This window comes from Rhinolophus hipposideros (assembly GCF_964194185.1).
Source record: "Rhinolophus hipposideros genome assembly, chromosome: 24".
Taxonomy (NCBI): domain Eukaryota; kingdom Metazoa; phylum Chordata; class Mammalia; order Chiroptera; family Rhinolophidae; genus Rhinolophus; species Rhinolophus hipposideros.
The window spans coordinates 16,154,165-16,167,382 of record NC_138070.1 but is presented as its reverse complement, the minus strand read 5'-3'; the positions used below and the strand labels follow the sequence as shown (position 1 = coordinate 16,167,382).

Genomic DNA, 13,218 nt, shown 5'->3' with positions numbered 1-13,218 from the left:
GGAGGGGGTGCACGGAACTCTCCGGTTTGTAGGACGGTGCCCCATCTCTGAACTCTGTGTGGTGTCCGCAGTTCACTGCTGAGAAAGTTGAGACTCAGAGAGGTGTGGCAGCTTGCTCAGGGTCACACAGCAGAATTCAGATGAGGAATGCTGACCTTGTAGGTCCAAGGCCGCCACTCCCATGGCCGTATCTCAGTGTGCAGTCAAGGGCAGGGCACTGCACCTCTCTGAGCCTCAATTTACTCATCTGTCGGGTGGGAACGTAGCAGTGCTGACCACAGCCAGTTGTATGAGGATGTAGTATGTTGAGTATAGCAGCACAGCGCAGCCCAAGGCAGGGCTCTAGGTGGCGGCCACTGAGTCCCCCAGCAACTCTGCCATGAGTGGTATGAGCCCATTTTTCAGGGGAGAAAACTGAGGCTGAGATGTGTGGCTGGTGAGAGCAAAACTGGGGTCCTCAACCAGTGCTTGGCTCTGGAGCCCATTTCCTCCACTGCACGGCCCCCACCGTCACCCTTTCTCCGAAGCCCTGGCATTACCTGTTGTGCTTGACAAGCGTGAGCTGGCCCCATGCCCCCACCTGGTCCTTCGTCCTGGATGACTGGACATGAAAGGACACAGGGCAGTGGTCACAGAGGTCCAGCCCACAGAGCCTGTTCCTTCCCTCGGGAACTCTGCCTTCCTACTCTGAGCTGCTTTCTGACAGCCAGAATGGTTGGACAGGAAGCTGGCACGGAACATGCAGGACATGGCCAGATCCTAAAAGCCAGAACTGAGAGAGGCCTTAGAAGTCATCGACTCGGGTCCTGGTTGTCTAGACGCTTTGTTCGACCTCAGTCTCCACATCTGGAAAATGGGAGGAATTGTCAGCTCTGCATCAACAGAAATGTCCACAATATAAAGTTAGGGAACTTGCAGACTGCTGGCAGCAGGGTTTTTTGGAGGCACTTTGGCAGTTTCTGCTAAAATGAAAAGGACGCATGGCCCCTGAGTCAGCCGAACCTTTTTAGGTACCTACCTGGAGCTGTGCTTCTCAAGTTTTAATGTGCACGAGAATGCCTGGGATCTAGTTAAAATGCAAACTCTGGTTCATGGGATGATACTAGCAAGCTTCCAGGGGACCCTGCTGATGCAGTTAGCAAGGCCCTCGGGTACCTCTCACCATTTTCTTTATGATGGGGGCATGCATCAAAGATGAACGCCTACATGTCCATCAGGAAGGCCTTGGCCAAATGTATGGTGGGCCGTCAGCTGGGGACATTCCAGATCAATTAAAAGGAGGGCAGGAGATCCACTGGGGTCTTGCAAATCGATGTGTCTTTTCTACCCTGAGGATGGGGCACCCTCTGAGTGCTGGGGCTTTGTGTGTTTCATTAACAGATGTGGCCCTGTGCGGGAACAGGGTCTGGCACACAGTAGGTGCTCAGGCAATGCTTACTGAATGCTGGAATAAATATGCTGGCATGGAAAGATCTCCATGATTGAGTGTGGAAGGAGCCAAGCAAGATTCAGAAGGATACGTGTGATCCAGGGCCTCTCAGCCTTAGCATTACTGACCTTTGGGCCCAATGCTTCTTTGTGGTAGAGGCTGACCTGGGCATTGTAAGATGTTAAACAACGTCCCTGGCCTCTTCCCATCAGATGACCTCCAGTTGTGACAACCCAAACTGTCTCCAGACATTGCCAATTTTTCTATGAGGGGCAAAAGGATCCTCGGTTGAGAACCACTAATGTGATATGGTAGCACGTAGATGGAAGGAGCGGAGGATCGGTGTTTGGGAGAGTGGGAAAGAAGCCCTATGTGATGTCTCTGGAACCTCAGAAAGCAGGTGTGGGGGGCTCCTCCCTAAACTGATCAACATTTGTGACTGGGACAAAAAAGGGACGAGGTCAAAATGGGAGACTTTCCTCCAAAGAGACTTAATGAAGCCCTCTCTATTTTTTTTTTAAATATGGAGATTGTACCTGTGGCTTGAGTAATTAAGAAAATTTTAAAAATTGGAATATTACAAGGGCCGCTTCTAGAGTTATGAGGATTTAATGAAAATATGCACCCGAAGTGCTTGGAATATAGTGGGAGCACAGCCAAAGGAAAGCATTGTTTTATTGTGTTGCATTCCTCTGGCAGCCCCTAAGCCTGCTGAAGCAGTTAAGCCCCTCTTTGCATAAGGGCCAAGTGGAGCTCAGAGAGAGGGAGGGACTTTCCCAAGGTCACACAGCAAAGTAGGAGGAAACTAGTTTTCACAGCACTGAAGTAGGGGCCACATCTCCTCTGCCACCCTGTGGCCCCTGCCAGGCATCTGGGCCTCCTGGTCATCACACCTGTGCACTGAGGCCGTGTGAGTTGCTTCAAGACCCCAGCTTGTTGATTGCTTGGTGTCAGCAGCCCAGCTGGCACCCAGGGGGTGGGCGAGGCTGGAAGTGGTAGGGGTGTCACCTGTGGGATTTGCACTGTATTTTTGCCCAGCAGCATTAGAACTGCCAAGGATGTGGAGCCTGTAATAGAGGACCGTGGCAGAGGCAGTCCCTGTAGGTGGGCACTGGCTGCTACCCCTGTGCGGCTTCAAAATCGTATTGCACCTCTCCGTCTCAAACACCTGCCATGGCTCCCTAGTACCCAAGTCTAAATTTCCTTCCTGTGTCTGCTGGCTTAGCATTCTATTATCATACAAAAGAGTCTCCATGACATAGCTAGATTCCAAATACCAATAATAGTAATAGTAATAATAATTAGAGCACCTACTGTTTGCCAGGCATTCTACTAAGTGCTTTACATGCATGATCTTACTGAATCCTTACAGAAGCCATATAACATTGCTGCAAGTCTGATTATCATTTTACACATGAGGGGACTGATGCTCACAGAGGTTAAGTGTCCTGTCCAAGGTCACGCAGCCATGGCCCAGCCAGGGTCTGCAGACTAACTATGGAGTGAGACTTTGAAGCAGGAGGCCAGCCTGCCTAATTTTGTTGGGAGAATGAACCAGCGTGATGCCAGCAGAGAGGAGCCCAGGTCTGGGTGTCTGGAGAGCCGGGCCAGGCCCGGCTGCTCCATGACCTTGCTGTGTGCTCTTGGCTGGACTCTCCTCTCTGGACTTGGACCAGGCTTTTTCTCCAAGGCTGGTTCTGTCTTCTGGGACTCAAGGTCTCAAAATTATGTAACACACCTAGATACCACTCTGGTTTCATTTTTCTGTTCCTTTATTTTGGATCATATCATTGACGCAGACATATATCCACTATAGAATAGTTAGAGAATTCGGGGTAAAAAGGAGAAATAAAAGACGCCCCAGTCAGGGTATACCGTTCCGAAGTATTTTTCCAACACAAATATTTACCAGAATAGGATCAGGTAACCTATTTATCGCCGAACATCCTATCCCAGATGTCTGCCAGGGTCATGAATCCTTTTTGACAGTCGTATCCAGGTCTGTTACTAGTTGTGCCATGAACATTTAATTAGAATATCTAATGAGATATGATGGTAAATTCATAGCTGGCATTTACTGAAATCTCCCTCCTGCCGAGTCCTAAGGACTTGACTCATCCCCGCAGCCCTCTGAGGCAGTCAGTTCAGCCCCATTTTACAGATGAGAAAACTGAGGCCATTGACGTTAAGCAAACCCAGGTCTTATGGCCTGTCCTTGGCAGAGGCAGCCTCTCCTGAGCCCTCCACTCATGGCATTAACCTTTTTGCTGCAATGTTCGGCTGTATCCAAATGAATATTTCCATTTATAAGACTTTATTTACAAGATTTTTAAATGGTTTCCTGTGGTTTGCACTATCAACGACACAGATGTTTTGTATGCCATGTTGTGTAACATTTCGTAATACATGCTTTATGTCAGCCATGCCATTAGATTCTAATTTATCTATACTTAAATCTAATTGATGTCACTGAGTATGTTTTGAGTCTTTTTTGCTAAAATTCAATATAATGGTAAATGTATTACCATATAACAAAGGTTTAAAATAAAAATTATGTCATTTATATACAAAGCAGCTCAAAATGTTATTTTTAACTGCATAAAATAGTCAAAATATCAACCTTTTTGTGGATTTTGACACATTTTGGGGGGAAAAACTTGAAATCAGTTAACGCGGTGAAAGTATTAACCATTGGGCAACCCTGCCATGTGCCTCACCTCCCGTGTTCTCATGGTGCCCTGTGTCTTTGAGGCAGGCCAGCTGGGTGCTGGCCAAGGACGGAGAGCCAATTAGGAGAAGGGCGGCAGTAGCTGGATGTGCAGCGTTGGCCAAAGAAAGGGTGACTGTCCCTGCTGGAAACAGCCCCTTCTCCTGGGCAAGACAGGCACCTGCCTGCAGGACTTTTCCACAGCCCGTCTGGGGTGAAATCCAGACTGACTTAGCTGGATGGTTTCCCCAAGCTTTAAGAGTATGGGTGGCCAAGGCTTCTCCCTGTGGATTCTGGGGGACCTTGGATACAGTGGTTTCTGTTCCTTAAGAGTGTCCAGGGTGCCAGGCGACGGGTTACCTGCCATGGTCACCCTGAGCTGTTGTGCCCTCTCAACAGCCTATAAAGTAGATTCCATCTTCAGGTGGGGACTCTGAGATTTGGAGAGGTTAAGAGTCTCGTCCAAAGTCACCTTCACAGCTTACGTCTCAGAGAGTTGGGCGTGTTGGGGCATTCTGGGCCACGGGTGTTGGAGAGTTAGCATGCGTCCAGCGCTTCTGTAAACATTTCAGATATATTGTCTTATTCCCTCTCAGCAACCCATGGAGGCGGATGCTGTCAGCGTCCTTTCACGGGAGAGAAAACTGACACTTTTTTGTACTTTTGTCAGTGTTAACCATGAACTCCTTTTTCAGGTGAAATCTTACCCAGAGTACCAAGTCAGGTTCTAGCCGTCGAAGTTAGGTGGGGCAGGGGAGGGAGGCAGAGTTGGGCCTCCCCCTGGAAGTCAGCAGTGGGGAAACTGAGTCCTGGAGAGGGAAGAGGCATGTCCTGGTTGCACGGCGCTGTGCAGGGCAGTGCAGCTAAGATCGGAACCCACTTTCCCCATGTCCGGGGCTGGGAAGTACTCTCTGCTGTCCCTTTCCAGGCTGGCCAGCCCCTCCCTGCCCTCAGAGGTGACTAAACTTTATGTGGAAGGGACGTGCTCTTTGGCTAAAGACAGGACTGAGGTGTGCCCACCACCTCGCAGGACAGCTAGAGGGAAGGCTGGGGGTTCCCAGAGGTGGGCTTTCGTACCCCCTGGGGAGCTGTTCATGTGTGTTATGCTCCCTTAAACCCATAAGGACCCGGCGTGGGATCTTTGAATGGAAGAGCCTGTCACATGACGCGGCAGATGAAGCCAGCTCGATTTTAGACCCGGTGTTTTAGAGTTAGACCTCGGTGTAAATCCTGGCCTGGCCCCTTCTAGCTATGTGGTGGTGGACAAAGTCCTTAACTTCCCTGAGCCTCTGCTTCCTCATCCGTTAAATGGGACATCATTATGCGTCCCTCCCAGGGCAGCTGGGAGCATCAGCTGGTGCTGTGTTCAGAAGGCCCTTAGCTCCACGCCCGCTGAGCATGAGTGACCATTCACCTGCATTGCTAAGTGACAGTTCACCAAGGACGGTCCTTGTTTCCTCTCAACAGCCCTGTGAGGAGAGCTCCCTGTATGCCCCATTTAACAGATGAGGAAACCAAGGCCCAGAGAGGCTGAGTGTCTTGCTCAGAGCTGCCCAGCCAGGGAACAGCAGAAATCAACCCAGCTCCAGGGCCCCATGACCCCTGTCCCCTGCCTTTTTCCGCGTCTTGCTGCCTGTGTTAGTGGGTGCACCTTGACTGTTTGAGGAAAAGGAATGAAGTGACTGGAGAGGCATATACAGCCAGAGCTCAATAAATGCGCCCTGCAAAGCAGAAGTTGCAGTAGAATTTTTCTGGGCGAGTTGAGACAGTATAGTTTCAGAATGAGTGGAGCTTTGTGGGGAACCGGTTTCCACCACTTGACATGGGTTTTCTTGAGTGGCTCCCAGCAGCCCCTGCTAAGCAGGCTGAGGAGACTTCAGGGGCTCCAGAGCTCCCTGACTCCTGCGTGCAGATGTGAGCAGAACCATGTGTTGATTTGTGGTTTGTAGAAACCCGGATTTGGCCTGGTGGGGCCCCAGGCAGCAGGGCTGCGGTTAGAGTGCCTCAGGTACAAAATTGAAGGGAGTGCCAAAAAGCTCAGTAGTCAAGGTAAATAATATTTTAATGCAAATTTTAAAATAATCAAAACCAATGGATGAACCTTGAAACCATGCTAAATGAAGGAAGCTAGTCCATTGATAGGAAATCGTCAGAAGAGGCAAATACATAGAGACAAAGTAGATTAGTGGTTGCCAGGGCGGGGATGGGGTGATAGCTAAAGGTCGAAGGTTTTGGGGGTGATGAAAACATTGTAAAAGTGATTGTGGTGATGGTGTGAATATACTAAAAACTGCTGGATTGCACACTTTTTTTTTTAGTTTCAGGTGCACAAAACAATGTAATAGTTAGACATTTATCATTTATATCCCTCACACAGTGACAACCCTCCTCCTCCTATCTACTACCCCTCTGACATCGCACACAGCCATTACATTTCCACTGTCTCTATTCCTTATGCTGTACTCCGCTTCTTGTAAGTATATATATAATATATAAGTATATATATATATATAAAATTGTAGTTGACATTCATTATTGTTCAGCTTCAGCTTTAGGAGTATAGTGCCGTGATCAGGCATCTACATCATCCTTGAGGAGGTCTCCCTAACGAGACAAGTGTCCATCAGATACCCTACAAAATCTTTACAGCATTATTGATTACTTCCCCAAATTAATTTTCAAACTCCCGTGGCCCTCTTGTGGTTGCTGATTGTGCTTTCTAATCCCCTCACCTTCCCCCTTATTCCCACTCCCCCATCTAGCAACCCTCAGTTTTTCCTCTATGTCTCTGAGATTGTTTCTGATTAGTTCATTCATTTATTCTTTTCTTTGGATTCCACATATAACTGAGATCATATGGTATTTGTCTTTCTCTGACTTATTTCACTTAACATAATGTTCTCTAGGTCCATCCATGTTGTTGCAAATGGTAATACTTCTTTCTTCTTTATGGCTGCGTAATACTCCGTTGTATAAATACAACACAGTTTCTTAATCCAGTCGCCTACCGATGGGCATTTTGGTTGTTTCCATGTCTTGGCTGTTGTGTATAGAGCTGCAATAAACATAGGGGTGCATATATTTTTTTGAATTACAGTTTTGGATTTCTCCGGATAGATATGTAGGAGTGGAATTATTGGATCATAAGGTAGTTCCATTTTCAGATTTTTGAGGTACCTCCATACTGTTTTCCATAGAGGCTGCACTAATCTGCAATCCCACCAACAGTGCACGAGGGTTCCCTTTTCTCCACATCCACGCCAGCATTTGTTGTTTGTTGATTTATTGATAATAGCCATTTTGACTGGAGTGAGGTGGTATCTCATTGTGGTTTTTATTTGCATTTCTCTAATGATTAGTGAGGTTGAACATTTTTTCGTATGTCTGTTTGCCATCTGTATGTCCTTTTTAGAAAAATGTCTCTTCATGTCCTCTGTCCATTTTTTAATTGGGTTGTTTGTTTTTTGGGAGTTGAGTTGAGTGAGTTTTTTTATAAATTTGAGATATTAACCCTTATCGGATATATCATTGGCAAATATCTTTTCCCAATCAGTAGGATGCCTTTTTGTTTTATTGATGGTTTCCTTTTCTGTGAAAAAAACTTTAGTTTGATGTAATCCCACATGTTTATTTTTTCTCCTGCTTCCCTTGCCTGAGGGGATATATCAATAAAAATCTTATTACGGGTAATGTCTGTAAAGTTTCTTCCTATATTTTCTTCTAGGAATTTTATGGTTTCAGATCTTACATTTAAGTCTTTAAGCTATTTTGAATTTATTTTTGTATATGGTGTGAGGAGGTGGTCCAGCTTCATTTTTTTGCATGTGTCTGTCCAGGTTTCCCAGCACCATTTATTGAATAGACTGTCTTTACCCCACTGTCATGAATTGTACACTTTAAATAGGTGAATTGTATGACATGTGAATTATCTCTCAAAAAAGCTGTTACCAACAAAAATCTAAATCAATGTAGAAATATCCATGATGAACAATATATCAAAATTTTAAATAAAGTCAGGATCAATATACTGATTTTTCCTTCTGTCTCGGGCCCAGTGTGGCTTGGCAGAGTACCATGTTTTTATCCTCCCTAAAATTTTAATTTTTCGTTCGTCATAGTGTTTTGGGTATTCATTCAAAAATACTGCATTCAACTATTATTGCTTTTGATTACTGAATTTGGGGGGCACCTCCGTAAATGCTGCGTGCGAGGACAAGGCCTCACGTCCTCACGCTGGTCCTGCCAGGCAGACCTGTTGCTCTCCGTAGGGTGGCGAAGCCCTGTCTGCCACTCCCTCCTTTCCTCCTCCCAGCAGATTCTCTCCATGTGACAGCTGAGGCCCACCCAAGAAAGGCTATGAGGATAGAATGGGAGCCTTCCTCCATGTCACCTCCTGTGGCCCAAATGCTCCAAAAGGAGCATTTGGCTCCTTTTCATGTTTCTCCCTTCTCCCTGCCCACCTCCTGTCTTTGAAGTGGCTCCCTGGATCCCCCAGCAGCTCTTACCTGGGCCCTAGCCCTCGTCTTCTAAGCTGTCCTACTCCAAAGAGAGCCTGTGTCCCCCGCTCAGACCCCAGCCCAACCCGCACTCCCAATTTCCTACCGCCCCAGGATAACCCTAGGCTCCTTACTTAGCAGTCAAGGCCTGGGACAGCCTGGCCCCTGCTGACCTTTTCCCTGCCCTCCTGCCCACGGTTGCTGACTTCGAACTAGCAGATTTGGAGGGGACATGCATTTCTCAAATCATTGAACTGTATCAGCCACAGCCACTGGTCTTCCTCACGGTGAAGCGTCCATCTCCCTTAAGCCTCTCAGCAGCCTGGCTGGTAAGAATTGTTGGCCCCCATTTGACAGATGAGGAAACCGAGGCCCAGAGAAAGGAGAGGATGCCTCTCCGGGTCTGGAGCACAGGCAGAGCACACCCAAGCTGGCTGACCACAGGCCTGGGGCTCTGTCCACCTTTAAGATGGTCTCTCGTCCATCTCTCGTCCTCTGCTGGTGGCTGCTTGTTCTGTTTCCCTCGAGGCCATGTGTACAGAATCTGGGGCCAAGGTCACTCCACTCCTGTCCCAAATGTCCTCCACTCACTTCTGACTTGAGTGAATATCCGAGGTCACGTGCCAGCCTGTGGTGCCAGCATGGGTGGACACCTTGCTGCTTTCATAGTAGTTCTGTTGTTTCCTGCGTTTATGTTTTTTGAACAAAATCAAAACACCCAAGTCATGCTCCAAATATACCATCAAGTTTTCCCTGGTACAAACCCCCGCCACTCTTGTGTTTGATGGTGCAGAGAGGAAATGGGCAGGAATGGGCCAGAATGGGAGCCCAGGCGCCTGCCGAGGTCCCGGAAGCCACGGTCTGGGGATGGCCCCCAAGGACTCAGGAATTAGGATGGGGAAATGACATCTTTCTTGGCCCAATTTAACACTTCCTCCAGGTGTCAGAGTAGGTGACACATCGTGGCAGGTGGGCCCTGGTCTCCAAGAGAAACCACGTATATCTTTACATCACATTTCACTTGCTGCGCGGCTCTCTTCTCATCACCACATGCAAAGGGCCGCCCTTGTGAGGCCTGCCCCTCATCTTGTTATTCATTGTGCTAATCAAGGAGCGTGTGGGTTACTACATCGCAGCAGTTTTTTATCCGTGTTCTTAGCCACATTTTACTATAGTTGGTATCCTTTTAACCCTCTGAATTTTATTCCCTATAAAAACACTCTTCTGGGAAAGAGCCCGTAGATTTCACCAGATGGCCGAAGGGGTCCATGGCTCAAAAAAGGTTGAAGAATTAATTAGACCCAGGTTCAAGCTGTCCTGCACCTGTGAGCGTGGGCAGCCACCTCCCCTGTCTGTGTTTCTTATTTGTGGCCTGGTCAGAGAGGAGCTTTCTCCCTCAGGGTTGTTTTGGGAGGTCAGCAGTGGTGTCCGTCTGTCTGTCCGTTAGGTGTGTCCCTGGACCACTCCAGCGTTCCGCGGTCGGGGCTCCCACAGGCCCCTGCACATGCCCCTCGTGACGTCCATCCCTCTCTGTGTGGCCGGCCTGCCTCTCCTGTGTCTGCTGCTGTGGCACTCCTTAAAGGCAGACCTGTCTGTCCTGAGAAATAATAGTACCTACGCGTAATCGTCGCTAATGTCATTAGCTCACCCCTGTGCCAGCCTCACGCCGCCTGGCCAGGTGCTGTTTGCACGCTTATTCTGCAGGTGAGGCAAATGAGGCGCACCAAGGAGAAGTCTCTGGGTCAAAGTCACACGGCTGATGTGTGGCCGAGCCCACGTTGTACGTGGGCCTGTCCAACTTTTGACCCCCCACACGCTCTGAGCACTGCGTTCCTCTTGCCTGGTGTGGGTGGGTGCCCAGGAAATAGTCCTCAAATGCTGAACTCAGTGCCCTCAGCAGTATTTCGTAGAGCAGGAGGAAGGGACCACACTTGGTCATGCAGATCCCTGGGCCCCATCTCATAACTTCCAAATTGGAATCTGTGGGGGCAGCAGCCAGGGCTGTGTCTTTTAACAATTTCAGGAGATGCTGATGCACTGGGAAGTTTGAGACCATGCTAAAGGGAGGAAATTGGGATAGTAACAGAGCTCTGTTCTGAGTGCTGTACATCAGTTCATTTATTTAATCCTCACTACTGCTATTAGCATCCCCATTTCACAGATGAGGAAACCAAGGCACAGAGAAGTTAGGTAACACTTTCCTTTCCCTTCTCCCCCCCTCTTCCCCCTCCAGAGCTGTATTGCTACTGCATTTTCCCGAAAGTAAGACCTAACCAGAAAGGACCTAACCATAAGTCCTAACATGATTTTTCAGGATGACATCCCCTGAACATAAGCCCTAATGCGTCTTTTGGAGCAAAAAGTAATGTAAGACCTGGTCTTATTTTCGGGGAAACACGGTAGTGCTCAGCAGAACCAGGCCTTCAAGCCAGATGTGTAGACTACTACTCTAGGGTTTATTCCTCCATGTCTGGCAGCTTCTCTGCAGAGGAATGGAGACAGGGTCTCGTGTGTGTGTGTGTGTGTGTGTGTGTGTGTGTGTGTGTGTGTGTGTGTGACAGAGAGAGAGAGAGAGAGAGAGAGAGAGAGAGAGAGAGAGAGAGAGAGAGATATGAGGCCCTGGCCCCCAGAAGGTCACTCTGGGCCTTTCCTGTTTGTATTGTTTACCAGGCGGGAGCCCCATTTTCCCAAGCAGGAAGCCTGGAGACCAGGGCCCAGAGTCGGACAAATAGCTTTCCCATCTGTGTATTGGACAGGGTGGGGAATTGGGGGGGGAGGGGGTTAAGAGCTTGGGTTCTAGCAGTGGAGACCTAGGTTCCAGTTCAGACTCAACCAGATACCAGCTGTGTGACCTCAGACCAAGCACTTCCCCTGAGCCTCAGCTTTCCCTTCTGTCAGATGGGGCTAATAATAGTACCTTGTCTTCTAGGGTTGTTAGAGGCAAACCGTACAGAAAAGTGCCGGGTGCGTACGAGTCTCTTTCCTTAAGTCTTTACTTGATGGCAGACCTGATGCCAGATGATTCTGTGCGCATGCGTATGCTTCTTCTTCTTCTTTTTTTTTTTTTAAACTATTTGCTTTCCTGAGTTTTTTATTTTTCTCTCACCCACCAAAGACTGGCTGTGAGTCCTACTGGCCCTTCCGAGATGGGGCCCAGAACCAAACTACACCCTGGCTTCACCGCCGCTCACTGCGTTTGCTTTCCTTGGGCTTGCCCAAGTTCCGAGGATACGTCTTCTCATCCTGCAGGCCAGGAGGTTGGCAGGCTAGCTCATCGCCTGATTTTGTAAGTAGTCTTTCCTGGAACACAGCCAGGCTCATTCCCGCATCTGTTGCCTAGGGCTGCTCTCCTGCTACAAAGGCTGAGTGGAGTACCTACACGAGACCACTGACCAAAGAACCAAAATCATTGGCTTTCTGGCCGTGTACAGACACAGTGTGCCGACCCACCTCACCAGGCCACTCGTTTCTCAGGTTATGTGTCCCTTTCAGTCTCGGTCCCTGTGCTGTGATGACAATGGTCTTAATATTCAGCACTGGCATTTTTACAGGTTGACCTCAGGCCAGGCCTGATGGACGTTTTGGAGATCCCCATGACTCTCCTCCAGGTGTTATTGCCATTTCTTAGACGAGAACAATGAGACTCAAGAGAGCCACCCCAGATTGACTCAGGACAATCCAGACTCTGAGTGGGGGAGCCAAGATGTGATCCCCGGCCTCATCATTTCCCACCCGCAGCTTGTGCCTAACCATGCTGAACTGGGCCAAATGGGAGGTGGGGCAGCATGGGGTGTCGGGGGCCTGCCTTGATCATTTTAGGTAAAAAATGCAAAGTAAGTCAGAAAAGAGAGATCCTAGATCCAGGAGCATGGGCTATGGAGAGAGAGAGGGAGAAAGACTCCAATTTTCCTCCTGGCTCCCCTGCTTACCACGTGTGTGGCCTTGAGCAGGTGACCCCACCTCTCTGAGCCCGGTAAATGGATGGTTGATAATGGAGGGTGAAGTGGGGTAATAGGTGGGGGTGAGAGGAGGAAATTCAGTGATGTATGCAGCGTCCCTGAGCTCAGAACCTCACACACAATAGTGCGCAATAAGCCCGAGCTCATTTTTGAGGCAGTGTGCCAGCCTGCCTTCTCTGCGTGCCTCTTAAACCACTCCACACACTCTTGTGCTCAAGCCATGTACAGAACCTCGGAATAATTACTTTTCTCTTCCCCTTGCCCCCGTGGAACCTAGCAGGCTTTTCTTGGCTGGTTTCCTGCCAGAGTGGGTCAGAAGTCCCTGATCCCCAGAGGTCCTATCAGAGAGAGACTTGGTCTCTGCAGTTCAGCGTGGGAGGGTTGGGGCTAGGAACAGTGTTGGGGCCAGAGGGGTAGTTGGTAGCCATGGCGATGGAATGTTTGGGAGCTGGTTCCCATGAGGAGGGCTTGCAGGGCTGATGGCTGAGCTCGGGAATATGGGCACTGGGCACCCGTCCAAGGCTACTCTGTAAGTGAGTGACCCGCCACGCTACCTGGCAGTGTGTGCTCCAGCCCCCCTCCCCCGTCTTGGGAACCTCTTGATCTGCTGAGAAATGCTCAGAAAGT

The 13,218-nt window shown here is 48.9% G+C and overlaps 1 protein-coding gene across 5 annotated transcripts in view; it reads left to right on the top strand.

The window, feature by feature from the left end:
* TPST2 (tyrosylprotein sulfotransferase 2) overlaps positions 1–13,218 on the top strand; it is a 50,243-nt gene that overhangs the window by 17,861 nt on the left and 19,164 nt on the right. Inside the window, exon 2 of one of the 5 annotated variants that reach the window (XM_081036611.1) lies at positions 11,748–11,918. The exons of the other annotated variants lie outside the window; for them this stretch is intronic. Within the exon in view, the coding sequence (XP_080892737.1) occupies positions 11,779–11,918 (140 nt within the window). The 5' untranslated portion in view covers positions 11,748–11,778. The remainder of the gene's footprint in view (positions 1–11,747; positions 11,919–13,218) is intronic. 5 annotated transcript variants of the gene reach the window in all.